This window comes from Ammospiza caudacuta, chromosome 12, assembly GCF_027887145.1.
Source record: "Ammospiza caudacuta isolate bAmmCau1 chromosome 12, bAmmCau1.pri, whole genome shotgun sequence".
In the NCBI taxonomy this organism is placed as follows: domain Eukaryota; kingdom Metazoa; phylum Chordata; class Aves; order Passeriformes; family Passerellidae; genus Ammospiza; species Ammospiza caudacuta.
In genome coordinates, this window is record NC_080604.1 from 22100133 (window position 1) to 22127951 (window position 27819).

Consider the following 27819-nt stretch of genomic DNA (forward strand, 5'->3'; position numbering starts at 1 on the left):
ACTCGGGTAGGAGCTAATCAGGTGTAACAGAAAAATACAACAATGCACGTCGCAGAGTCACAATGAGATTATATATTCCTGAACTGTATTTCCAGATCTGTTAAAAATGACTGTAGGGTTTATTAGTTTTCCATTCTTTAAAGCTCATGCTAGCTCCATCAGCAGTGTGAGCAACCTCAGTCTCCTGGCTGCCAAAGCAGATTCAAGACCATCAAGTTGTATCCCTGGCTGGAAGAGGAAGAAATCCTGAACTGTGCAACCTCTTCCCTTCCTCACACAGGCCACTGAGGCAGCACAAAGGACTGGACCCCATTAGCCCTGTCTGACTGATCTGCAGTTCACACCACTGGCTGCCTACCCACACTTCATTCAGACCTTGCCAGCACCAGTTGAGGTTAAAATCCCATTAAAAATTCTGAATTGTAAACTACCTAATCTTTGCCTGCTTTTTTGTTTAATTATGTGTGTAGGAATCTTCTCTTTACTAAGTGGTCTCAAAGTAAGCTGGAGTGTCAGGTGAGAAGCAGATGCTGTAGGTTAAAAGGTGATCTGAGCAAACCCCGTGCTAACCCTCACTCCTGTAGTAACCTGTGAGCAGCAGGGAGGTGCTGCACAAGAGGCAGTGACTGCAGCAGCAGAGCACGCAGCTAGAACACCACTGAGGAGGAAGTGGCACAGCCCTGCCCGCAGTCCCCTGAAAGCAGAACTTTCTTCAAGAGGTCACAGGAGGGAACAGCCTGGCACCCTCGCGTGCATCTTTCTCTGAAAAGCTTTCTGTATTGCTCACAGCATTTTTACTTTGGAAGGGCAAAGTTTTGATTTCACTTCTCTGTGCACATATTGCAATAAAACCTAAATTTTTAAAAGTAACCTCTGGAGCCAGGAAGGAGCCTGAAGAACTTTAACCCTTGCAAACTCAAGTGCTGGATGGAATTTATACATGTGCCTATCACTGCAAGACAAACAAGATCACACCAAATTCTTTCTGCAGCTCTGAAATGAATGAATTCAAACCAAGCAGTTTTTCCAGGCAAGACAGGTGCAAGCACAACCTGGCACTTTGGTATTGGAAATTAAATTCTGTAAATTTGTTTATGCCCTAAAAATTAATTAAACCAATCCAAGAAGTTAATTTCAATTATCCTGGTAAAAATTAGGCAAGTCTTTGGAACAGGTCTCACTGTTTTCACAAAACGCAGAGTGGTAAGGTTAGTGTGTGCACAGAGTTCCTTGCTGAGGAGGCCCCCTCGGCAGTTTCCATTTCACAGATCTCACAGGTGACAAAGCTCAGGCCCTGGGCACAGGTGCACGATCAGTATGGCAGAGCTGGCCAGTCTGACATTTTCAGCACACCCCTCACATTCTGCAGAATGAGCTGCTCATCCTCCGTGGCCTCATCACTGCTGTAACCTCCCAGAGCAGCTCTGCAGCCACCACACACTGCCCCAGCACAAGCTGGCAATTGTGGCTTATTTGTTCCTGTGCAAAATCTGCTGGGGACAGGAAAGGAGGGACGGTCCCCTGTTAACCACACACCTCCAGCAACAAGGGTTTGACACACAATTCCTCACTTAGACTTGTGAACTCTTTGTCATGTCTTATCACCCTCAGCGATATCACTTCTAGGGGTGCAGCAGCCTCAGTTCACAGCTCTCATGACTAAGGCACTGGGCTCACCAGGGCTGCCACAAACACCGACTAATTCTTCCCCCTCCAGTAACCGTTAAGCAGCTAATTCACTTCTCTCCTAATCTCTCAGTGTCAAAATAACATTCCTTTATCCTTCGGCTGCAGATTCCCAAACACCATGCTATGTTATGTTTCTCACACACACGAAAGTAGAAAACTTGAGAAAAAATAGGTAATGAGATTAGATACTGGGCAGAAATTGTTTTCTGTAAGGGTGGTGAGGCCACCAGGTTGCCAGAGAAGCTGTGGCTGCTGCACCCCTAGAAGTGTTCAAGGCCAGGCTGGATGGGGCTTGGAGGAACCTGGTCTGGTCCTAATTACAGGGTAAGTTATTGGTGCTGCTGACAGCACAATGCTGCACCTGGGGAGGTAGAAGCTGCAGGGACAAGATGTATTTACATTTATCATTCCAGTGCTGGATGTAAAGACCTTGGGACCTGAAGTGAGGAAGGAAAATAGTGCCTATTCAACTTCATGCAGCTCACACTTGGTCATGGTGATGGGGGCACGGCCATGGCAGGTAGAGTGGCCTCTCTTTTTGTCTGTCTTGAAAAAAAGACATTTGGCCACTAGATTTTCCTTAAAAATTAATTCTAATTCTGGAAACACGCCAAAGGAAACAGCCCAACCATCGAGAAAACCGAGCAGCAAGGAACCAAAGAGAAATGGCCACGCCATGGTGTGCCACGCACGGCACAGGGGTCATGGCAGCAGCGGCGGCCGTGCCCGGGGGCCAGAGTCCGGCAGCCCAGCTCGGGAGCTCAGCGCCGGGACCCGAGGGGCTGCGGGGACACCCACACCCGGAGCGCTGGGCCTGGAACCGGGCACTGCCCCGCGGGCCCGGCAGCGCTGCGCCACGGAAATGAGCGACCCTGGCACAGCGGGGGAACGCGCACCGAGCCGCGCCGAGCCCCGGCCCAGGCTGCGACACGCGGTACCGGCGGGGCCGCACGGACCGACAGCCGGGACCGGCGGGGCCGCACGCACCGACAGCCGGGGCCCGCGGACAGACCCGCGCTCCCCACGGACCAACACCCGGTACCGGCGGGGCCGCACGGACCGACAGCCGGGACCGGCGGGGCCGCACGCACCGACAGCCGGGGCCGGCGGAGAGACCCGCGCTCCCCACGGACCAACACCCGGGCCCGCGGCGCCCCCTCCCGCCCGGGCCTGGCAGCGCCCCGAGAGCAGCGGGGGCGGTGCCGCCGGCGCGGAAGCGGAAAGGGCGGGCGGCGGCGGCGGCGCCTGGCGCGGTGTGCCCGGGGTGTGCGGTGGTCGGTCGGTCGCTCGCTCCGTTGGCTTTGGGTGGGAAGGTGAGGGCCGTCGCCCTCCCCGGGCAGCCGGCATGGCGGAGGCGGCCGGAGACGCGGGGCTGGGTCCGGCCGCAGCCCAGGAGGGCGCGGAGCTGGCGGAGCTGGCGGCCGTGATCGGCGCCACCGTGCCCACGGGGTTCGAGCAGACGGCGGCCGAGGAGGTGCGGGAGAAGCTGGGCTCGGCCTCCAGGATCAGCAAGGATCGGGGCAAGATCTACTTCGAGGTCCCGGCCCGGAGCCTGCCTCAGGTCCGTGCGAGCTCCCTGCCCCGCTCCGCCCGCCGCTGTTCCCCCTCTGGCCGGTTCCGTTCCGTTCGGTTCGGTTCGGTTCGGTGGGCCCCGGCCCCTCCGAGCGGAACGGTGTCGGAGCCGCCGGTCCGGACCGCCCCCCGCACCGGCCGGGGCCGGCCTGGGTGCAGCAGCGGTATCGCCTTTACCGGGGTGTCCGGCCGAGGTGAAATGATAGACGGGGTCAGTGCAAAGACGTAAACTGATAACTCGTGGAGACTAAAGGTGGAAAACCGTGGTCTCTGAAACCTCGACGTAAGGTGGCAAAATTCTGACAACAGTAAACACAGTCCCTACGGCACACGGTTAGGAATGTGTCACCTTTTCATCTCTTCCAGGTCCATCGTCTGAGGTCGGTGGATAATTTATTTGTTGTTGTTCAGGAGTTCAAAGACTATCAATTTAAGGAAAATAAGGTGAAGTACTCTTCCTTTTTCTGTCGATTCTGGGGTTTGGAGTGTTGTTTGGGTTTTTTAATTTAAGACTAGTATCAAAATAGTCTGTTTATTTAACAAGTTTTTTATTTGTGATGTTAATCTAGTTCCCTTTTTCTGGCTTGTAAATGGAAGTGTGGCCATGTGGTCTAACATAATTTCTGCAGTTAAATACTTTACATTGGCAAAATCTGGGATAAGAGGTGATGCTATGTTTGTAGGTCACAGACATAGAACAGTGAAGTGTCACTTTGGTCACTTAATACGTTGTTAGTTGTCTGCAATACAAGGTAAATGATGAAATCCCGTGGGTCTTGTGATTTTCAGTGTAATTCCACTTAGTTATAGCAAAAAACAGACAAAAACCTGTAAGATTTGCTTAAACATGTAGTGGATTAATGTTTAATTAACTACTTTGAGATACCTCACAATAAAGGATAACTTTTAAAAGGATGGAATAATTTCAAAGCACCACTGTTTCTCTCTTTTAAAGGAAGATGCTCTAAAGGATTTGGAAGATTTGGTTAAAAAGCTACCCTGGACTGATCCGTTAAAAGTTTGGGAGTTGAACAACAGCTTGAAAAAGAAAAAGACAAAACGCAAAAAACACAATCTGCAGGGTCCTGCAAGCAGAGGGAAGCTGAGTGATGGTGGAGAAGAGGGAGGAGCAGAGCAAAATAACACTAATGACCAGGAGGACTGTGCCCAAACCCCTGTGGCTGTGGAAGCCACTGGTGGCCAGGATACAGAGCATCCCCAAGGAGTGACATCCAGAAATGGGGTGGAGGAGGAGGAGGAAGACAATGAGCAGCCAGATGTGAGAGCTGAAGCGCAGGCGAGTTCTGAGAGCGGGAGCAAGGCTGGCGAGGGCCAGACGGGCGAAGGAGAGGCCAGGGTGCTGCGGTTCCGAGTGACGTGCAACAGGGCTGGGGACAAGCACAGCTTCACGTCCAACGAGGCCGCCAGGGACTTCGGTGGAGCCGTGCAGGAGCACTTCCAGTGGAAAGCTGACATGACCAATTTTGATGTGGAGGTATGGTGGCATGCCTTGGAAATACCTACGTTTCTGCAGTACAAATATTTAGCTCTTATTTCTGATGCTTAGAGATTTCCAAACTGTCTTCCAGAGACTCTGGAACTGAAAACTGGTAATGCTGAAATTGGCCTCTTCTGAAGTGTTCTTTTGCCTGGCAACAGTGTGTGTGTCCTCTGATGCAAGCACTTGCCTTGCTTTCACCTTCCTCTAATGCTTTGTTTAATAGCAGTCTGAGTCACCAGGAAAGGCTCCAAATGGAAGCTGGTTTTGGGGTGAAGGGGACAGAAGGAATTAACAATAACTGTTTATTTTCCGTCAGGGGAGAGCAGAGGCTGGGAAAATACAACCAGCACCCCTGGCCCTTTGGTGGGTAGGAACCACTGATTTTGAGGGGCAGAAAGACCTAAGTTTTTCTTGCAGCCTTACTAAGGGCTGGCCACTGCCCTGGAGTGCGATTTCACCTTCCTAGTTAATCTAGTCCCTACCATAAATTACTTTTATTGCTGCTTTTGCAGATGGTTCATTGTGTCTTGCAGGACTTACCCAGCTTCTGCCCCAGACTTACCAACCAAATCTTTTAAGAAGCTGGTGCTATGGTTATAACGCTTTGAGAGGTCTTGTGCAACAGATTTGGTGTGAATGCTCACCTGAATTCTGTCCTATTAAAATGGTGCTTTGCTTTACTTCCAATAAAAGCTTTTTTATATGTCATTCCTGGATTTTAAATTACCGTCTAACGTTGTTCTAAGTATTTACTAGGCATTCTGTGGAAAGCTTCTGTTACTCCTGAAATTCACTTCAAGTTTCTTCTTTAGGTTCTTCTGAATATTCACAGCAGTGAAGTGGTGGTGGGGATTGCATTGACTGAAGAGAGTCTCCACAGACGGAATATCACACACTTCGGACCCACCACGCTGCGTTCCACTCTGGCTTACGGCATGCTCAGGTCAGGGCAGTTGCATTGTATTATGCTCGGTTAACAAGTCTTTTTAAGAAATTAAACCTTTTATCTCCCCCACTGCTTCCTCAGAAGCCATTTCTGTTAACTGTTAAAGAAAAATAAATTTAAAAAAAACCCTGGAGTTGCTGACACCATGTGCCTTGTAATAACAGTGAGTGTTTCCCAGCCAAGGAAAGTAAGCATTTGCTGTATTAGCCAAGTTTCAAAGTAGTGTACCACAGTCTTGAAAGAATTCCACTTCATTGCTGGTTATAAAAAAAAATGTAACTAGTGGAAAAAATAATCACATCTATTGTTTTGTTAGAAGGGTAGAATCAGAGTGATTAAAATAGTTCACTTTCCCTTATTTACAGAAATTCAGCTTTTTAAGACATTTCTCACCATATCTTTTCTTCTGTTCCTCAGACTCTGTGATCCCCAGCCCACAGATATCATAGTTGATCCCATGTGTGGTACAGGTGCGATACCAATAGAGGTGATTCTTCCTTGATTTTTTAAACTTAATTAAACTTGTCTATATCTTAGCTATATTCTATTATAGCTGAATAATATGTGTAAATCTTCTTAGTAATGACTGAATAGTAAGCTCCAGTCTCACCAGTTTTTGAACAGAGGCAAATACATTTTTTGTAAATATCCTCATTAAATATCCTCATTTTGCTTCCATAGGATGTAGCAGGAAAACACTAAATCCAAAAGTATTTTGAGCTTTAAAGGTGCAAAATACAGCTATCTGTTACAGAATTCCATATTTCCAGCCATCCACTTGCAGTTGTTTTGTTGTAATTCTGTCATGTTTGAGAACTTATTCTGTTTTTTTTAATTCAGCAATGTTGATGCTAATGTTGCTTATTATTTCCCCCGCAGGGAGCTGCAGAATGGCCCTGCTGCTACCACATTGCAGGGGATAACAACCCTCAGGCAGTGAAGAGAGCAGCAAACAACATCAGCTCCTTACTGAGGAAAAACGAGAGTAAGGACAGGTGAGAGGAGCCTGAGGGATTTACCTTTCCTGCAGTGTTGCATGCACAGAAATCCACTTTGCATTGATGCGCTTGAGTGTCTGGTTCTTATTTTCTTGTTTATTTTGTTGCCAGCATTGTAGGCCTCCCCCGTGTAAAGCCCTTGTGAGCGCTCATGTCTGCTTTTGCCGTTGCAGCAGCGCTGCCCTGGGCGCTCCCCTGGACGTCATCCAGTGGGACATCTGCCGGCTGCCGCTGCGGACGGGCTCCGTGGACGTCGTGGTGACAGACATGCCCTTCGGGAAGCGGTGAGCTGGGCTGGGCTGGGCTGGGGAGGGGCTCCGTGCTCTCTGCCCGGGCTGCTGCTCCCCAGCTCCCCAGCTCGGTGCTCACCTGGGGCGCTGCGCAAGGAGTCCTGAGCCCCGGGTTAAAATGAGCTTGAAGTCGCTGTGCTCCCGAACGAGCAGATTCGTGTCTGAGACGCGGCGGCCCTGAGCTGGTGCCAGGGGTCGCAGTGGGGATCTGAATGTATCTTGCAGGATAGGGTCGAAGAAGAAGAACTGGGACCTGTACCCAGCCTGCCTGATGGAGATGGGCCGGATCTGTACCCCAGGGACAGGCAGGGCTGTGCTGCTCACCCAGGACAAGAAATGCTTTGCCAAGGTTTGTTCTGTTTTTGAGAGAAAATCAAACCTATTTACGCTTGAAAATACATTGAGAGAATAATTGTAAGCTGCCATCATTACAAAATCATTAGTAACACTTGAATTCAATTTTGGACCTGGAGAGTGCTTTGGTGTTCCCATCAGATGTGATCTAGAATAATAAAATGAATGTCATTGTCCTGACGGCGCCGTGTCTGTTTTTGGCGCAGGCGCTGTCGCGCGTGGGACACATCTGGCGCCGAGCTCAGACCGTGTGGGTGAACGTGGGGGGACTGCACGCTGCCGTGTACCTGCTGAGGCGCACCCTGGAGCCGGCGCAGGACACCAGGCCCTTCTGGTGAGCTGCCTGCAGCACAGGAGACACCCCGGGCTTTGTTGGATGGCCAGCCGGTAAAGCAGACGCCTGAGAGCATCGGTCTGTCAGTTCAAACCAAACCACCTGCGGAGAAATTGTCACACGAATATTAAACCAGGGATCAACTTGAGAGCTGCCAGTTCTACTGTGTGAAACCTTATTTGAATCACCTCTGCTCCCTTCTACCCAAGCTGAAATTCATTAGTGAATTAGTAATTCTTTCCTTGGCTTGAATCTTCTGTTGCATTCTTCAGTTAAACATTTATTTTTTCTGCTTACAGTAGAAAACATGTTGAGGCAGCTCTGGGTGTAACAGTTAATTTATTTACCGAGCTGTATCTTCACATGACTAACAGTACTACTAAGACAGTCACCTTAAAGGGTTCAGAGGTAGAATCTCCAGTGCAGTTTTCTAATTTATGCCATTGCTCAAATGTAAACTAACAATAAACCAGTATCTGGTTTTTGTGGTCTGATAAGCAGATTCCAGTTGGCAAACAGTATGCTGTGCTACTGGTTCTCTTGCCTGTTAACTCACCTTAGGGCTAATTACCAGTAAATGTCTGATGTGTATTTCAGTGTTCCATTGCCATGGGTGAGGGGGTAACACACAGCCCTAGAAAACAGTCTGTAGTTAACTATTTGAGGACAGAGGTTCTTTTAGCTGTTATATTAAAGAGTTCATGGTTTTGGTGTCTACCATGGATGCATCGAGGTGGCAATTTGAATTTCTTAGGTAATTTAACTTCCACAGCTATGCTGCCACAGTATTCACAAAAGTATTGTTGCAAATATTTTTTTCTTCTGTGACCATACCAGGATTTCTCAGGCCTCTCACTCTGCTCATCAGAGGCTGAAAACAAATTGCCAGTTCGCCATTTCCATTATGATGTGTTCATGCTAAGATTGTGTAACTGTTCAGAGGTGAATTAACAAGTATTAAAGTTTTAGAAGTTTTGCATAAAGAAATGAGTCTTAATTGTGTTCTTTTTCTGGTTCGTGTCCAGATTTTCCAATGTCTAGTTAATTTTTCTCAAATTTTAGTGTTTTCATGTGTGTAAGAAAGATAATACAGTGTTTGTGAATCTATAGCTGAAGGATAAAGGAATCTTTTGGTACACTAAGATCGGGAGAGGAAGGAGCCGGCAGGTTAACTGTTACTGGCTGAGGAAGAATTGGTTTGTGGCGCCCTGGTGAGCCCAGTGCCTCAGTCACAAGAGCTGTGAACTGAGCCTGCTGGGCGATAAGACGTGACGGAGACCTCGCAGCTCTCGGTGCCAGCTCGCGTTCCGAGCGCCCGTTGCTGTTTTCCGTCTGTTTGTTAAAATGAGGGCGTTTGAAGGCCCCGCCCCTCGCGCCGGGCCCCGCCCCTCAGCGAGCCTCGCAGCGCATGCGCGATGAGCGGTGCCTGCCCCTGGCGCCTGCGCGCGGCGGGCCGGGGCCGCGATGTCGCCGCCAGGCCCGGGGCGCCCGGGCGGGGCTGGGCCCGAGGCCGAGGCCGGCTCCGAGTCCGGGTCCGTGCTGCGCTCGGTCAACACGCGGGAGCTCTCCGAGGTCGTGTTCAACAACCACAGCCCCCGCTGCGTGCTGCCCGTCTGGCTGGACTTCGAGGGCCGGCCGCGCTGCTACCCGGTGCTGCAGCCGCGCAGCGGGCGCGTCATGCGCAGCTACCGGGGTGGGTACGGCGGACGGGACGGGCTTGGGCCCCGCGGGGCCCGGGTGGGTGAGCTGATGGCGGTGGAATTTACCCTTTTGCCGTCCCACCATCCCCTTTTTCCTTTCTCTTCCCTTTTTCCTTCTTCCACTCTTACCTTTCCTTTTCTCTTTTTCTCTCTCAATTTCCTTTGCTCTTCTTCTTTCTTTTCCCCCTTTTCCTTTCCTTTTTCCCTCTCCTTTTCCCCTTTTCCCTTTCCCCTCCCCATTCATTCCAGTGACTGGGGCCGTGGTAGTGCCCTGTGCGCACAGGGCTCAGCTGGAGAGCTTGGTCCCTTGCGAGTAGATGCCCCTCAGCGGCGCTCATTAAAAAGTTCTGTAATTGGTGCATTCCCACCTTGTTCCCTGCCAGGGCACCTCTGGCTGTTCCGGGATGCAGGGACCTATGACGGGCTGCTCGTCAACCAGCAGGAGCTGTTCGTGGCAGCCCCCAATGTGACCAAAGCTGACATCACACTGCCAGGTAAGGGACAGGACCACACGTGCTGTAGGGAACTCTGAACCTGGTCTCTCTGGACCTGTTAGGATTAGTGAGAAATCAGATCCTCATGAAATTAAACCTGCTCACACACTGGAAGAGGTGGTGAGGGCTTGTAGGTAGAGCTGTTGTATTGGATGGAGCTGGTGGCAGAGCTCCTTTCAGACGGGTTTCTGCAGGTGCCTCATGGCAGAACCACACTGGTCTTGTGTCTGGAGAGCCCAGCCTGTGGCGGGTCACTGCTGCGGGCTGTGCTCTGCGCTCGCAGGCTCAGAGCAGCACTGTTGGCATTGGAGCAGCAGCTGTGGGCCCTTGTGACGAGGCTGTGTTGTGCTTGTGTCTGACTGCAGTGTTCACCCTGAAGGAGAGGTGTCTGCAGGTTGTGCGCAGCCTGGTCAGCCCCATGGACTACAGGAAACTGGACATTGTTCAGTCGCTATACGACGAGCTGGAGGATCATCCTGACATTTGGAAGGATCTTCGGCGGCTCTCTCTGGAGAGGAGTGAAGCACTGAGGAACTAAATTGTGGAATAACAGCATGATTCACTTCAGACTCCTCATTACAAACCATTGAGTGAGCAGTGAGAGTCGCCAGGACGCACACCAGCTGATGCCTCCGTTTAACGTTTTGAAACATAAACTCAGTAACTTTGGTGACAGTTAAATCCCAAAGACTGAATAGCACTGGGAGGCATGCTGGGTTCTGATGGTTCAGTTAATTTCTTCATTGCAGCTATCGCAAACTGTAGGGTAAGATCAGGGCAGCTAAATGGAAAATATTCATACAAAGTAATTTTCATTGTAGTAGAAAGCAAATTACACCAAGGATTAATTTAGCCCAGACTAATGGTTGTAAGAGTCATGAGTGTTGTTTGAGTAATTTGTTTTGATGGAATTTCCCTTTCACATGGTGCCTCAATGTGCCTGTGGGTCACAGAGCATGAGGGGTTTGTACATGAGGTTTGTTTTCTAGCAGTGCCTGAGGGTCTGACAAACGTTACACTGGTGGAAAGATGATGTGTAAATGCTTGCAGGTTATTCTGCCTCTTACCTTTCCATGTACAAAACCATGTCCTATCAGCTCTAGGTCTGACATGTTTTTACTGTCATCATACCTCAAATGCCTTATTTGCCTTTGTCATAGGATTCTTGCCTGGCTGATCTCAGCCCCACAGAGCAGACCCTCATTTTGGAACACCCTTGTCCCCCACAGCTGCTTCCCCAGCGGCCTGTGCAGGGTTCACAGGAGGTGGAGGCTTTAAGTTCTGTCTTTTCCCCTGGCAGTGCTGTAGTCCAGGTTGTAGTAGGAGGCCTTTCCTTTCCAGGGAGCGTGGCCTCTCGAGCTGCCTGTGTCTTCTCAGGACCCATGGGAGCTGTACTGGCTCACACAGCCAGCTCACAAACAGGGCCGTGCTTGCGGCAGGCTGGAGAAGGAGAGATGATATTTCTTTGCCTGTATTCTGTATTCCCCACATCTCAGTGGAATGTGCTCTGGTGTGAACACAGAGAGTTCAAAGCAGTGTAGTTTAGTGTTACATGAATTGTCCATCAAGCAAGATGTGGTGCAGCTCAGGTTAGAAGCAGATTGGTTAGATTAAATAAAGCAGGTTATTTCTGTGAATATGTTTCTCTCCAGTTGTACATTTTGAAAATAGCTGTGAAACCGAGAATCTCAATGTATTTTGTAAGTATGCAATGTCTCCCTATTTGTAAACTTGTTTGTGTTATATATTTGAAGAAATTGATCTTTGACATAAAAATGGAAATGCCTGCTAGCTTTCTGACTGTAATTCTGTCAGGTAAGTCCCCAGTGCCTCTGTGTATTCTCTTCATACAGATACTGATGATAGTCTGACAGTCGCTGTGGTTGGGCAGTAAACAGACACTTTGGACTGTAGAGCCTGCCCAGCCCATTGCTGCAGGGCTGTGTTGTGGCTGTCATGAGCTCTGAGCTTCAGGCAGCGTCTGGGCAGGAACGGGGCTGCTGTCCAGTTCTGCTCTTAGCACCTCTCACATTTCTCTGAGGAGAAAGTGAGCCCATGCAGGGCTCTGGAGCAGACTGGGGTCAGTGCCCCGAGGAGCCTGAGCGTGGGAGAGTGCTGTTCCCTGCTCCTGGCCATTCCTGAGGGGAGGTTCCCCTGCTGTCTGTGGGGCTGTGCACTGCAGTGAGCATGGCAGCATCGCTGACCTGCTTGGCTGCAGCTTTTCCTGTAATGTGAATTGGTATTAGGTGTTGGGTTTAACAGTCTGTACATGGCACACACCTTCTGGGTATTTCTGAGTTGGGCAGGGTCTGTGATTTCTTGTGTTTCTTATTAGAGTGCATTTCTCTGTTCTGGAGCGCTCCTTTGGATCAGAATAAAAGATTGGAGAAACCCCAGCCGGCTTTAACCCGTGAACATTGGGAAATGCAGTCTCGTAGCAGTTACTCAGATGGGTTAGTAACGAGTGAAAGCTGTCCTTTCCTTGCGGCAGCTGCGTTGGCCCTGGGTGGTTTCAGTCGGTCCAGCACGGCCTCGTTGGGCACCGCGGGAGCAGCAGAGAGCCGGCGGGGCAGCCCGGGGAGCGGAACCCGGGGAATAAATGCTGCTGACACTGCAGCCTCCGGGGCTCGGGCAGAGCTCACAGCACGGCAGAGCCCTGCCCACAGCACTGGGAAAGGGAAGGCCTCAGAGCAGGGACATACAGCATTGTTCCAGCCTCTATTCAGTCGATTTCAGTTCCCCAGGAAGAACCTGCCTTACTTGTGACATTCAGGGCAGGACTGAAGTCATACACGTGGCTGGATGTGGTCTTTCCCCTTGTTTCCAGCCGAGGTAAATAGTTCAAATGGTTTCACAAGTTTTTCCAGTACCTAAGGGGAAGAAGTATTTTCTTCCTACTTTTATGCAGTTCTTTGCAACACAATTTCAGTCTCGTCTTACATCACTTTCAGAACATTTAGGTGTGTGTCAGAGGGACAGTAAGCAGGGGAAAGGGAGGGGAAAACCCCATAAATGCAACTATTATATCCCAAGGCAGTCTTTGAGTTGTCATATTTTAAATATAATTTTGGTAGTTTTGTTTATTTTTCCCATTCTTTGATCTTATAGCTACAACAATATTGCATTTTTCAGTTTTTCATTGTCACAGCAGAGCTAAGAAGTTAATGATTTCTGAGGCCAGGAGTGTAGAAAACTGCAAAAGTTTGAAAGTTTGAAAACAAGAGTAAGCTGTACTGTAACATCTATGCAGAGTACAAAGAAATGCTGAATTAAAAGCTGTCAAAACTTAGAGCACTTCTTTCAATTCATACAAATTTGGACCTAGGGCTAAGTATGAACAACAGGACCAGAAGACTGATAGTTACACTGACGTATCTGCTGCCAGTCTCTAGCAGCAGCAGTATGGCAGGAAGGCTCTCCTTTTTGCCAGAAGTATTGGTAATATTTACACTGGCAAATTAATTAATTATACGTTTTTATCAAAATCAGGTTAAGCAAAAAAAAAAAAAACTGTGAAAAAATTGTTGACTTTAAGAACATATTTTAAACCTAACCCTTGACAAGCAAGACCTGGCGCTGCGACCAGTTCCGATGTTCTTTAGCTCTCACTCCCTGCCTATCGCACCGTACTGTAACGGGTGATCCCCGGTGCGCGGCCGTGAGGGCGAGCCCGGCCGGAGGGTCCGTGCGCGGCCCCGCCCGGCGGCTCTGCGGCTTCTCCGGCGGTGCCCGATCCTCTGCAGGCGCTGCGGGACGGCCCCAGTGTGTTCGCAGCCGCTCTCCAGAGCCAGCCGGGCCCCCGAGGAGCGGCGGGCACGGCGCCCGGGATCGCGGCCCTGCCGGGGCCGTCCCGCTGGGCCGCACCGCCGGCTCTGCGCAACGCCCGGGACAGCGCCCCTCGCTTCCGGCACTCGTAATGGGGCAACCGGGCTGGAGCAATGACCGCTCCTGGAAAGGAAAATCTGATTTGCATGTGGGGCTGGGGCCTGACGTCAGCCGGAGCCGGAAGCGGGCTCGGAGCCCGCCGGGGATCGCCGGCAGTGCCGCGGGCTCTCTCCCAGGCAGCGAGCGCGCCTGCCGGGCTGGGAAGGGCTGGGACAGGCTGTGCGGGCAGCCCCGGAGAAGAGCAGGCTCGGGGGAACGGAGGAGAGGCCGGAGAGCTGCCCGTGCCCCGGCGCGCAGCATGCGCTGCTGATGGCCGCGGCGGGGACCAGGGGCTGTCCGGACCGGGAGCGGGACCGCGCGGGCATGGCCCTGCAGCAGCCAGCCCTCGCCCCCAGGGCCGGCCCGGCCCCGGCGCTCTACATCCACAGCATGCCCGCCTGGGTGCTGGAAGACTTCTGCCAGAAGATGGACTGCCTGAGCGACTACGACTGGATGCGATTCGGTGAGGGGCACGGCGCAGCTGGGGCGGCGCAGGGACGGCAGCGCTTCCCGGCGCTCGGCAGGGCACATCCTGTCAACAGGGAATTCCCGGGCACCACTCTGGGTTTGCTTCTCCAACACAGCTGGAATGCCAGACTTCCGTGGCTCCTTGGCTTTCCCTGGGCAGCCAGGCTCCTTCCCCTCACTCTCCGCAACCTTTCGCACTTCCCTCTCCAGTCACACTGTGTCTCCTGCCACTTCTCACTGCCTGTTTCCACAACGTCCCTCACATCTGCTCAGATGTTCTGTTTTTTAATTTCCTCCTTCTCTTCATGTATATTCCCTCCTACTTTGTGCCCCTGTTTTTCTCGGTCCTGGCTGGGTACAGTCAGTAAATAGAGAAAATATAGTCCCTGAGTTATTTACTCTTTTTTCTGTATCCCTGCACAAACAATTCTATGCTGAATCTTTTCTTAGTACCTGCTTTCCTTTATTTGACGTGACATCCCTAACTGTGCTGAATAAGCTCTTACCACAGTTAAACTTCCTGATGTAGGGTGGGATTAATCTCCACTACCTTCAGATGCACAAAGCTGTATTTCTGATGTCCTTCCAAAGCCAGCCGTGGTGAGAGCTCAGGGATCTTTGTCTCCACACGAGCACCCCAGCCCTGGCCTTTTCCCTGAACTCCAGGCTGTGCTGTGTCTGGGTGTGTGGGCTGGAGCTGGGCACTCACCAGGGGAGCGGGGTTTGTACGGCTAAGTCAGCTGGGGAGAATACAGTGAGGTGACGGGCATGGTCAGGAATTGGGACACATTGTGTAGGGTCAGCTTTGGCACAGGATCCAAAAACAGCTGCATTTCCCTGATAGCTTTATTGGAGTGTGGCTAACACTCAGGTGATTCAGCTATTGCTTGGCTCACCACAGCACAGGGATTTAGGAATGCAAGTGGCAGTGCAGCCACTCCACTCCACTGATTCTCCTATTTTGGGAGAATCACCCCAGGAATTTAATCTAACCTTACTTTGGTACAAAGTATTAAGGAGAAAGATTACAGGGAAAATACACTGACAAGTATGAGTGGGTCTTCAAGTGTCTCTGATAGAACAAAATTTTTTCCAGAATAGTTGAAGGAAGAAAAGTGATATCTTACTTTAGGAACAGAAATTTCTTCATGTCCACATAGGTAATTTATTGTGATCCTTTCTTTTAAAGATATACAAATGCAAAAGCAAACTGCATCTCACACCTTAGCCTGCCCTGCTTTCCTTTGCCTGTTTTTTCTAATATTTAAACAGAAATATCCATTCTCTCCCACCAGCCTCCTATGTGATCACTGATCAAACAGAGCTACGGAAAATCAAGTGCATGGAGAAGACAGGGATCAGCATCACGAGGGAGCTCATGTGGTGGTGGGGAGTGAGGCTGGCGACAGTGCAGCAGCTCCTGGACCTGCTGCAAGGGCTGCAGCTTTACCGAGCAGCTCAGGTCATCCTGGACTGTGAGTAGCTGCCCCTTCCTCCCACAGCTCTGTGCTGCTCCCCACAGCCCCCTGGCCCCTCCTAGGATGTCCTCCTTGCTAGCTGAAGAAGCTTTTTGTTAGAAGTCGCATCCTGTGTCAAATTCTACAATGCCTCCACTGATTGTGATTCCCTGCTCACTTGAGCAGGAGTGGTGGTGTGAGGGAAGAGGTGACACGGGTGGACTCCCGGCTCCCCGCAGCTCATCACCCCATCTTTGTGGTGCCCGTCTTGGACCCTTCCAGAAGTGCCAGGAGGATGGGCTGTGGCCAGACCAGGCCTGGTGCGTTTATACATCAGACAGCATTTCAGAGCACAGAGGCTGCACAAAGAGTCCGTGCCCTTCAGGCCTGGTCCTGTGGCACTAAGCGGTCCTTACACGACTATAGTTCAATTCATTCCTACTTAAAGGAATCAGACACAGCACAAAGGGAGATCTTTTGCTGGCAGATTACTTCCCAAAGGGTTCTACATCCATTCAACAGTTTTTTGCACTCTCTAGTCCCACTTTGAAATGCCTATAATGATGTTTTCTATGTCAGTTCCTTAGCTGCAGTGCTGCCCTGTTTGTCTGACATGCAGGAAATTGCAAAAGTCATAAAAAACCCTGAAAAGTAGGTTGAATAAGGGAAGTGATGCTAAGTTCTGAGACTTCTAGGTTAAACCATGTGAGGGAAAAAACAGAATACAGGTACTTGCCCGCAGAATGAAGGGACTGTCAGGTTTGATTAAGCGCCTGCAGACTGTTTGACAGCTAATCCTAAAACCCTGTAAAATTTGGGATTTCATAGCATTCTAACACAGTAGCAAAAATAGATGAGTGTTCTGAGTTTTAGTTTTCAGACCTGGTTTCATTCAGAGCGGGGTTCATAGGTGGCATTGAGGAGAACAGATGGAAACCTCAAAGAGAGCATGCCCATTTCTGCCATTGTGGCTCTTCAGGCCCTGCTGTTCTTCAGCCTCAGCGTGAACGTGCTTGGCTTCTCTCCCACAGTTCATACCAGTAGCCCAGATTACACAACAAACACTGGGCTTCCTGCTTGTTCCAGGTACTCCTGGCCTTTGTTTGTACAAGTAAAATAACACAAAGCTGTTGTCTGTTTTCAGATGCAAACAGAGGCCTGGCACATTTGATTCTGAGATCACCAAAGCTCTTAGAACAGCAGGATAAGAACCACCATTTAGTAATATTTGGGCTTATGTTTTTTCTGTATAATGTAAAAAACCATTAATTTGGATTTTTTAAGAGAATGTTAAATGTATTGCTGATAAAAGGTGCCATATAAAAGTTTAAAACTACAGCCAGGAGAAAGCCCTTATATCACCCCTAGTGCACACTGGGCATTTTCAGGCTCCTTTTCAACCTCAGTTTTAAGAGCATTTTAAGAGATAAGAATTTACCTGCTTTGGAGATTTTGACAACCTCATATATCACAGCATTCTGAACTTTTGTACTGTATTTCTTCCCATCCTAACTGTAGCTTAATCTCATCTGAATAATCCCCCTCAGGTGTACATAGTTTTAAGTTCCTGTACACTGTATCTTTGCACTTTAGTCAGACTTCAAGTTGCTTTTTCAGGCCTGACTCTGAGGTTTTGCCAAACCCTGTACAGCACAGGATCTGTTAGAGCTGTAGTGAATAAATAATTCATCCTATAAACTTTCCTTATATATCAATAAGTTTTGAGCTTTGACCAATTTTGTTTTCCCTACATTGTCTTTGGTTTGTTTTTTTTCTGTTGCTAAGTAGAAGTATGAGTCTTTCTTGCAAATAGTCCTATGGAGGAAAGTTTTTCCTGGGAATGGACCTAGGATGGCACTAAAATCACACAATTGAAGACAGTCCTAAAATATTTAACTGGCTTAACCCAAGATAGTTCTGTCCATCTTCCCCTCAGTCCTATGACAACTGCAGAGAACTCAATGCCTTCCTTAGGCTGGGAGGTATTTGTGATTTGAGATCATTACCTGAAGGATGTTATATAGAAAATGATAAACATATCATTATTGCTAATTTCTTCTTGTAAGAGTCTCTGCATCTCTGGAATAGTCATTGCTGGTATTTATTTGAAGCAATTAGTTCCTGTTAATTTTAAGTAAAAGTTAATGTCATGGGTATAGTCTCAATTTAAATGCCATCTAAATTGCTTGAATGTTCATTTTAATGTTTATGTTAATTTGAAGTCTGATGTCCTGATTAGGATTATTTTGTGGTCACTGATTAGAGTCAGACTCTGTTTTCTCTGGTTATCTTTATCTTCCCTTTGCTCTGTTTTGAAGGGACATCAGCCTCTAGCATCACCAGCTCTGAGAAAGAAGAGCCAGAGCCACCCAAACAGACCATATCTGTCCCTCCCACAGAAGGCAAAAGGAGAGACAAAGAAAATGCCCTAAGTTTGTTGCCATGCCCAGACTCCTCACACCTGGGAGCAGTGCCATCAGGCAGTAAGTACAGTGCTGGACTCTGGATTTGCTCTGACACGAAATGACTGCATTGCCAAGGCTGCTGTGTGTCTGTGGTCAGGACAGTACAGTGAAGACCTTGTCTCCCAGATGGGCACAGCTGAGTGCTTGCTGTTTTCCCAGCACTGCTGTCTCCTGTTTATTCCTGACTTCAGCACACAGCTCCCTGGTCATCCTTCCTTTGGCCCCCTTGGCCTGAGAGATGCTGGCTGTCTCTGTGCTCTGGGGTCTCAGGATAATTCCCAGGTCTCTGAACGCCTTGATCCCATCCTGGCTCCACACAAAGACTACACCAGGCATGCATGTCCTGCCCCGTGTCCCTCTCTTCATGCACAGTAACCCTCGGCCAGCAGAGAGCCGGGCAGGGCTCAGCAGCCCCTCTGCTGGGAGAGGGAAGGGAGAAGCCCAGCCCGTGCTGGGGCGAGCATCTGCAGCAGCACAGCACAGGGAGCTCCATGTCCCCAGCAGGGCTGGAGAGGGCTGCACAGTCATCCTGCAAACAAGGACCAGGAAGAGAGCTCCCTGTCTCCACACAGAATTTCACAGTTTGACAGTTTGTCACAGATTATCTTTGATCAGAAGGTTGAAAAAAAAATACCCCAGATCTTCATAATTCTTAGACCTTTGTCCTTAGTCACAGGTGGTGGTATCACAAAACTAAGGTGTGTTTTCAATGCTGTTATCTCAGTTTCAGGTGCTGCTTCTGAAGGAGCCTTGTATTCCCTCCCTGCTCCACCACCTCCCCCGAGAGAGCTTTTGAATTCCCTACAGTCCAATCCTCCTGTTTTATCGAGTGTGAAGGTAAATCCCCTTAGTGCTCTCTGATTATACAAGGAAAATTACCTTTATGACATTCTGTCTTTTTCCAGTTAAAGTTTATCCCTCTACTTGTACACAAATGTTGCTGTAGTGGAAACGTTGAGCTCAATACCAAGGGTTTGGACTGAATACAGTACTAATGCTTCAGTTAGATTGCTTGTGGTTACATCACTTTTTTTGCCAGTGAAGGACCAGTGAGGGAAAAATTTACAGTATTATTTCCTGCACAGCTCAGAAGGGATAGCATACCCACAAATAGCAACTGAGTTTGAAGGACTCTCACATGTAGATTTTACAGAAGACTTACATTTCTGGTGCAATAGCCGGACAGGACAGTATATACCACTGATTAGTCAGAACCACATACCTCGTTTAGTTTCACTGTAGACTTAAAATGTGGTTTCTGCTCGAAACTGGGCTAGTATTGAATTTAGTCATGTTGTTCAAAACCTTGTGTAGCTGACAACTGAAAATCTCCCAAGGTAAAGGTTCCGTCACCTCTCTGAGCCCCTGTTCAGCTGCTTAACCATCACAGTGGGAAAAATTCTCCTCATGTTCCAGATGATTTCAGCGTGAAGTGTCCTGTTCCTTCCTCCCCACAGTTCTCTCGTCTTTCATAGAGTCTAACTACATCTGTCCTGTCCCCAAAGTGTTTCCCAGATCTGTGGGCACACCTTAGTCCCATCATGGTTGTTCTTGGCCTGTTTTCTTTGGTTTATTTTGTCTGAGGCTTTAAACTCTTCCACAGTAACATGGTCCAGGATTACCAGCCAGAAGGGAAGACTGACTCAGAGTGCAAGTAGTTTCAGAGTTTCTTGAGAAGAAGTTAGTGCTTTATTTCCTCAAGTTGGGTGCACATTAAGGTTGTGAAAGCTGCATGATTAGGCTCCAGCAGGACTGTAATTATACTTGGTATTGGAACTTGCCACACGGGAAGCAACGAATTATTGTGCAACTGACATCAGGTGCTTCAAAAGTAGATATGAAGTTTACCAGAGCATAATTACATTATGAGGGACCCCACTTTCTCATCCAGCTGTTTCTTAATATGTAACCCAGCTATAAAGATTAAGATCTTTTGTAAATCAGACTAACATCACTTCACATAAATATATGGACTTTTAAACAAAACTAAGTCTCTTTCCTGGGAAAGGTGGAAGTGCAGGATTGGTAACTGATTTCACTTCTACTGTGCAAAAGTTTTACTCATCCCAACACATGAATACAGGAGTTGCCTACACCCTAAGGAGTGATTGCATAGTGCCTTTCACAGTTTCATTCAGCAATCACAATGATTGCTTAAAACATGGGAAGGAAAATATGACCCTGAAAGAGGGAAAAAGCATATGAATTATCATGAGATAAACTTGTTTCTCCTACACATGTGCAGCCCTGCAGCTCTTCTGCTCCCCAGCAGGAGACGATGGCTGACCTTCCTAGCGGGAGTCTCCTTTGGACCCAGAGGGAAATTGCTAATGCCACCAACAGCTTCAGTGACAAGAACAGAATCTGTGAAGGTACTTTCGCAGATGTCTACAAAGGTCAGAGGAACAACATGGTGTTTGTCATCAAAAGACTCAAAGAGGCAAGTACTGCACCTTTTTGTAGAAGAGGGTGTCTTATTAGCATGACATTGCAGGTGTCCTTTAGCAGCTGTTGTCTAATATTGTGTGGGAAGGAACCAGAATAACTACACAAGAGGGGAGGTAAAAATGAAATTATGTAAATAATTAAACCTAAATTCAGAAAACACACTTTGATGAATACTTTACTCATGTGAGTAGTTCCATTAATTCTATAGATAGGAGTAGCCTACAGTATAGCTGCCTGCATTGATGATTGGATCGGGGGTGTCTTTACACAACTTTTTGTTCTAATTGCCAATTAATTACTGCCTTTGACTTAATGTTGCCATGAGTGGTACTTGCCTGTTTCCTGCACTAGCTTGTCATCTAGAGACTACCAGATCTGTATAAATGCAAAGTCCTAGTAATTTCCAATGACATTCTCTTGCATGTTTTCATTTTTCAGCTGGAATGCACGAGCCCAGATTCCACCCAGAGGTTCTTTCATACAGAGGTGCAGATTTGCTTTCGGTGAGTGGTTGGCTGTCAGAGGCAGTGGTGCCTGTCCTGCTCGTGGTCTGGTGCTGGGTGTTAAACACGGGGGCGTGTGCTCCAGGCACTGTTCTGGGCTGGGACAAGCGGGCTTGTGCTGCCTGTGTGGGAGCCCTGGGCAAGCAGCACAGTGCCCGGGGGTACTGCTGGTCCTGGCTGGCACAGCCTTGGGCTGGGGAGGACACAGTGCCCACCCTGTACCCCTGCTGCAATGTGATGGGCTCTTGCTCAGTCAGCCTCCTGCTGTCTGCTGCCCAGACTGTGCTGTGCCTCCAGCTGTGCCCCAGCTGTGCCCCCAGCTGTGCCTCCAGCTGCAGCACACCCTTCCAGTTGCCTTGAATTTAGGAACTTGCTCCAGCTCGGGAATGTATTTTTCTGCATTGCTGTTACATCATTTGCAAGTCACTGCTGATGTGTGCCTGCAGGTGCTGTCACATAAACATTCTGCAGCTGCTGGGCTTCTCGGTGGAAACTGGATCACACTGTCTGATATATCCCTACTTGCCCAATGGCTCCCTGCAAAACAAGCTGCAGTGCCACGTGAGTAATAATCTGGGGCTGACACCTACTTGTGATTGCAAGTCCTCTCCTGCAATTCCAGGAAAAACAATTGCATCTCTTTGATTTCTGAGAAACAGACAGAAAAAAAAAGGTGCCCAGTGCCCTGGCTGCAAGCACCAGAAAGGCAGCAGCTCCTCTCCTGGGGTTTGGAGTTTTGCCTGGAGTTTGACTCAGCTGAGCCTTTGGTTTTCTAAACTATTGATGTCTTAGAGTGTTTTATTCCATTAATTAACAATTTTTTCCTCCTTTCTTTGCAGGATGATTCTGCTCCACTGACCTGGGAGATGCGAATTAGCATTTCTTTAGGAGTTGTCAGAGCAGTAGAGTATTTGCATAATTTTGGAATTCTTCATGGGAATATCAAGAGGTGAGTGCTTTGGCATATCAGCACTTCCTTGGTTACCTGGTAATTAGTCACGGCTAAAGTTTATACAATTTGGAAATCCATTTGCAGTATTTTCTGCTGTCCCTTGTTCTGTAGGGCCTTTGCCATTTTTTGTTTAACCTGTCTCTCTTTCCTAAATGATGGCAGTAAATTATTTTGAATTTTTGTGTGCTTGATTTTTCCCCTTCTTGCTTTCTAACATTCTTAATCCTTTCAGTGCTATGCAGGAGGCCAAATGCTTGACACTTTCAGTGCTTAAGTTTAAAAGTATAAAACTAACTCTTTGCCACAAGATAAAATAATTATTTGACCAATATTGTTATTTGTCTGTCATTATCGCAGCTCAAATGTCCTGTTGGATGAAAACTTTACACCAAAGCTTGGGCATTCTGGACTGCGGCTGCATTCTTCTGATAAAAAATCAGAATATGCCGTGATGAAAACCAAAGTCCTGCAAGCTTCTCTTACTTACCTGCCAGAAGATTTTGTCAGACATGGGCAGTTAACAGAAAAAGTGGATATATTCAGCTGTGGTGTGGTATGTTGCCTTTTTTCCATGCTCTGGTTTTTGATGTATCTAGACAAGAAATTGAATATAAGAGTAAGTACCTGATATGGTTGTTTTGCTGGCAATTTCATATTATAGTTGTGGGCTCTATAATGTGTTGAAATCCTGGTTTGAATTGTTCACACTCCAAATATATCTCAGTTTGCGGCAAAATTAGGTGAATCTTTTGAATAAAATAAACAAAAATGTTTTTTATTGTAAATAAAGTACTACTGCTGATGGCTTAAAACAAACCAGATGCTCAAAATTCTGGCAGACTCACCACATGAACTTCTACAAACATTGCCAGTTCATTTATAGTTTCAGCTAAAATAATTGATAGTCTATGATGTCACCCATCTCCAGGTGTTTCCATTTAAGTAGGAAGTTACTCTGTTCAGTATGATTTCTTATCTACATTTAGCTTTACTTTCTTCTTATTCTTTGTTTCAGCAATATCTATTGAACTATAAAATCTGGACTTGGCTCTTGAGGTAGATCTAAAGTCTCATAAATACCCTGAGCTGGCATTGTTAAGCCATCTGAAGTAAAAATATAATACCAGAATGCATTAAAAGTTCAATACTTCTTTAGTTAGAAACTTAATTTTAAAATTTTAGTTTGTTCTGAACAAATAATTTTATCTTTCAAATATACTTTCTAGGTCTTAGCAGAGATACTGACTGGGATGAAGGCACTGGATGAAGACAGACACCTGATTTACCTGGTAAGAAAAAGCAACAGTAATGAACACCAATAGAAATTAATGGGGTCGCTGTCATAAAAATAATTTTAATTTTATTTAAATACAATTTGATATTTGCTGTCTGCTGTACATGTCCTGCAGAAGGGAAGTTTAGGAGCCAAATCCTGGTTCTATGAATGTCAGTAGCCTGCCTGCCATTAGAACAGAAGCACAGTAGATATTCCCATTTCACATACCCACTCATGGGTGCTGGCCTGAATTGCACTGGGAGAGACTGCATAATAGATAAATATTTAGGAGACAAGGCTTTGTGCTGAAATGCTGCCGCATATTTTCTGTGTGCCAGGAGGAGGTGGTATAAGCCACAGTGAGTGGGGAAACCTGGGCAGGCAGGAGCTGCAGAAGCTCATCATGATGTTTATCAGGCGTTTGTCTTGTGCTCATGCCTGGAACTGATGTCCTCACCCATTTCCCAAGCTGAGGTTAGAGCTACATGAACCACTTTCACAAGCAATCAGAAGAGCCAAACTCCCTGAATGCATTAACACCATCTGTAGAAAGCAGCCTTCACCTGCATTCCTTCTGTGGCATGTACTCCTGATTTCTTGTCTGGCTGAAGCCTTGGAGGGGAGAACAGCAGTATTCCCACTATCTGCAAGCAATTCAGAAGTGTCCAGAGGGGTTCAGAAAATCAAAGATCCTGTGTTCCTGATTTCTTTAACATGTGTTACAAAGGCCTGCGTAAGAATGCTGCTCTACACAGTGTTGGCTCTTTTGCATTCCTATATAAATGAGCGCACGCCAGGAAGAGCTTGCCCTGCTTTAGGGAATTTGACATTGGACACATGCAGAGAAAGCCACTGGCCTTTTTCTCTCCTGTGAGAACAAACATTTCAGTCAGTTGCATGAACAGACATCATTAAAGGTTTTCAGTCTGTAAACCAGGCATTGAGGAACCCCAATGACAAATACACAGCAATACTGATTCTCAGAGATTCAGACAAAAATAAATGCTTGTGTTCATTTTGCCTTCACTAATGCATCTCCTTCCTTTGAACAGAAAGATATGATTGCCGACGAAATTCAAACAGCAAAAGAAAGCTCAGACTCCAAAGGAAAAAATTTGGAAAAACTGGCTGCCAAGGAAATCTGCTGCAAATACCTAGACAGAAAAGCAGGGCACTTGCTGGAAGAGGTGGCTGTTGATTTTGCATCAGCCAGCTGCCTTTGCCTGAGAAAGAAGAATTCAAACATAGCAGAGGTAATATTTTAAATACATGGCCAAGATTTAAGTCTCCTTGTCATCAGGGTGTAAAGCTACAACATTCATGTCATGCTTACTTTGTGAGTGTTGACATAGGAGAATATGTGTAAGCAGGGGTACAACAATTATTACACATTCACAGATTCGGTTGTTAAAAACAGGTACGTGAAATTATGGAAATGGCTGAAAACAAATTAAAGGAGCATTACATCTGTGGAAGCAGCACTTGTGGATTCTCCATGAACACCCCAGAAGAAACTGATGATGAGACAGGCAGTGTGAGCGTGGACGTGCCCTCAGCAGTGGGCGCTGGGGAGGAGAGCGCGCGGGCAGCCGCGGGGAGCAGCGCCAGCCCCTGCGCGCCTGCGGTGCCCGACGCCTGCGGCATCTACGTGTCACGGGTGCCCTGTGAGTCAGATGAGTCCAGCAGTTTCGTGTGGAATCCTCCAGAAAAATCCTCCGAGGAGTTACCTCGCCACAAGTGCACCGGCCCAGAAGAAGGGTCAGGCTGTGGTGACAGGGTCAAGCAGGGGAAGCCTGCCCAGGGACTGCAGGAGAGAAGCCTGGCGTGCGCCAGAGGCGATGGCACCCTGGAGACAGCAGCTGCTGCACAGGGCCCCTGTGTGCAGGGAAACACAGACCTGGACTCCTCGTGTGCTCCACAAGGTAAAAGTGTCCTCCTCTGACAATACAGGGACTAATTACTCCTTCCTCCAGAACTGCTTAGGTTCCACTTCCTACTTTTAAACACATATCAGTAAATCTTTTCTCCTTGGTTATGAATTTACTAATAAATCTACAAAACATTTAGCAGGTTTCTCTCAGATTTTTTCCGAAGCCAGTTTTGGCTGGTTGGTTGGTTGCTTGCTTGCTTTTTCTTAAATTTAAAATTATCATCTATTCCTTAGACAATACATGGATTTTTTCCCTCAGTATTTGGGCTTTTTTGTTTTTCAGCTTCAGCCAGAGAGACATCTTGGAAAATACAGATAAATGATCAAAAAAAGAAGCTCATGGAAAATATTTTGCTGTATGAAGAGGACAAGTTAAACAGTTCTGAACTTTTTGAATCGTAAATTGGATGGATTAATTAGCAGTGGCCAGCTCAGAAGAAGAAAGAAGGACTGTGTCCTCATTACAAGGACGGTAAAAATGCACCTTTCACATAAGATTAGGTAGCAGGTTTCAATCAGGAACACTAGCCCTGACTGAAGGAAACAAGAAGTACCACATAGAGAAGCACCAGAAAATAACTGTTCTATAGCAGATTAAAGCACAGTCCCACTTTTCATCTGCAATGTGTAAAGGAATGGCAAATGCAAGTGCCATAATAATTTGTGATTGATTTGCAGTGTGTTTCAGGAAGCATCTGTTGGTGTCCTTAAGCCACAGTCCCAGGAGCTGCAGGGCAAACACTGAGCAGTGGCAGGCAGCAGTGCCCTGTGCTGTTTGCCCAGACAGGAATCCCCAGAGCTGCTGGCAGTTTGCCAGTGGCTCTCTCCTGTTCTGTACAATCTTAGTCCACACACCCAGAACCACTGCATTACCTGAGAGGGATTTTTGTGCAAGTTCTCAGAATGTTGTACAGCTTCACCTCAGTTTGAACTGCACTGACCACAGGTGTAGGTAATTAACTTCAGCCACTTTCCTCCACTCTCTGAGCTTCCCTCCACATACATGTGACATCACTGAAGTCCAACCTTTCAGTTCACTGTTGGGAGCTCTGAGACCATGTTTAATACTTCGTAGGAGTATTTTTGGGAATTATTTTTTTCTAAGTGTCCTATACATGGAAATGTTTCTCATTGTGTTTCACATGGTAACTGTTGTATATTTTGGATTAGGAAAGATTTTAATTTAAAATAGCTCTGATTTTTTTATAGGACACTTGAAACATAATTTGTTGTATTTATTTTGGCAATGGGTCAAATATAAGCTAATAAGAGGACTTGTTGATGGTTCCACACTCACCAGGCATTCTCAGAGGAATCCTTGTGGGTATCCCTTAGTTGTAGGAGCAGTAGGAGCCTCAGTCTCAGGCCCAGGGATCACATGCAAAAGAAAAAATAGAAACTAGTATGCTGGTGTATTTATGATCAAGTGAAAGCCCCCTCAAGAAAGTATCACTTTTGTTTTTATGATATTTATTATTTTTATTATTGCTAGCATATTCCACTTGTGTGCAGTCTAGGGAAAAACAGGTTTATGAGGGACCAAAAGATTTGTCAGAGTATGTAGCTCTGTTTACAGACAGGTGAGCTGCCTCCTGAGCATGGGGAACAGGGCCTGATGTGCAGAAAGGGCTGCAATTCACAGTGCAGTTTAGGGAACAAAAATAAAATTAATTATATGTAATTATTTTCAGTGGAATTGTGTACTAGTATATATTCCTAGCTTTATATAAAGGCTTCACCCCTTCTATTTTTGTACAGTACCTAGTTCATTGTATGTATTATTATGAGCAAGTAAAAGCATTTTAGCTAAAGACCTGAGTCCTGGAGTTATCTACACATTTCTCAAGTTATTCTCTACACTAAAAACTGGTAAAATTCCTTAATTATAAGTGCCTTGGATACTGTCTTTATATTTACATGTTTTTTTATTTTACCAGAATCAAACCAAGATAAGATTAGTACTGACATAAGAAACATTGTATACTCAGATTGGTCAATAAGTACTTAATTCTACAGATTTATCAAGATACTTTATGGCACTGAAAATGTAATATTAATTGTTTTTCACTGGTATATTCTGGGAGACCTGTGGTAAAATGCTTGTGTCTTCTCCAGAAAGGAATGCACATGGCTATGCTCCAGAAATGGCAAACCCAAGAGTTTAAACTGAGAAATGTAGTTTGTGCATAGTTCTGTTTCATGGAAGTGCTTTAGAGGTTTTGTTCTCCTGTAGTCACCAGATGGAATTGTTATTCTTTGTCTTGTACCCTGATAGTTTTAAAACATTCTGAGGTGATTTAGGTAGTCTTACAGATTACCTAAGTATTTAGTATGGCACATATAAGACACTGTGTGGTCTTACCTTAACACCTTATGTAACTTGGCAGTTCACAAGAGTTTATGCATTACCATTTAATAATAGCTTTTTGAATAAAAAACCTGAAAAATTCCTCTTTCTAGCCTGCTTTTTCATGATTTATGGCACAGTAAATATATCTCATTCCACCCTATTTGGGCA

The 27819-nt window shown here is 47.1% G+C and overlaps 3 protein-coding genes across 4 annotated transcripts; all 3 read left to right on the forward strand.

Moving 5' to 3' along the window:
- The first annotated feature begins 2963 nt into the window (after window positions 1-2963).
- Window positions 2964-8671, forward strand: THUMPD3 (THUMP domain containing 3). Of its 2 annotated transcripts, none has more exons than XM_058812860.1 (9): window positions 2964-3250; window positions 3628-3705; window positions 4217-4756; window positions 5575-5705; window positions 6126-6195; window positions 6588-6703; window positions 6880-6990; window positions 7222-7345; window positions 7557-8671. In XM_058812860.1, the coding sequence occupies exons 1-9, from the start codon at window positions 3035-3037 to the stop codon at window positions 7686-7688; spliced, it is 1518 nt and encodes a 505-aa protein (XP_058668843.1). In that variant the 5' UTR covers window positions 2964-3034; the 3' UTR covers window positions 7689-8671. The 2 variants fall into 2 exon arrangements, with proteins under 2 accessions (XP_058668843.1, XP_058668844.1); XM_058812861.1 differs by having other exon boundaries at window positions 6883-6990.
- Window positions 8672-9141: 470 nt separating this feature from the next.
- On the forward strand, window positions 9142-12467 carry VHL (von Hippel-Lindau tumor suppressor). The gene is made up of 3 exons (XM_058812881.1): window positions 9142-9377; window positions 9768-9878; window positions 10244-12467. Exons 1-3 carry the CDS (start codon window positions 9149-9151, stop codon window positions 10414-10416), a joined length of 513 nt encoding a protein of 170 aa, XP_058668864.1. The 5' UTR covers window positions 9142-9148; the 3' UTR covers window positions 10417-12467.
- Window positions 12468-13979: 1512 nt separating this feature from the next.
- On the forward strand, window positions 13980-27751 carry IRAK2 (interleukin 1 receptor associated kinase 2). Its single transcript, XM_058812877.1, has 13 exons — window positions 13980-14265; window positions 15566-15745; window positions 18046-18210; window positions 18917-19029; window positions 20438-20632; window positions 21079-21143; window positions 21590-21704; window positions 21983-22092; window positions 22453-22648; window positions 23322-23384; window positions 24424-24624; window positions 24789-25293; window positions 25585-27751. Exons 1-13 carry the CDS (start codon window positions 14073-14075, stop codon window positions 25701-25703), a joined length of 2220 nt encoding a protein of 739 aa, XP_058668860.1. The 5' UTR covers window positions 13980-14072; the 3' UTR covers window positions 25704-27751.
- The last annotated feature ends 68 nt before the right edge of the window (window positions 27752-27819 follow it).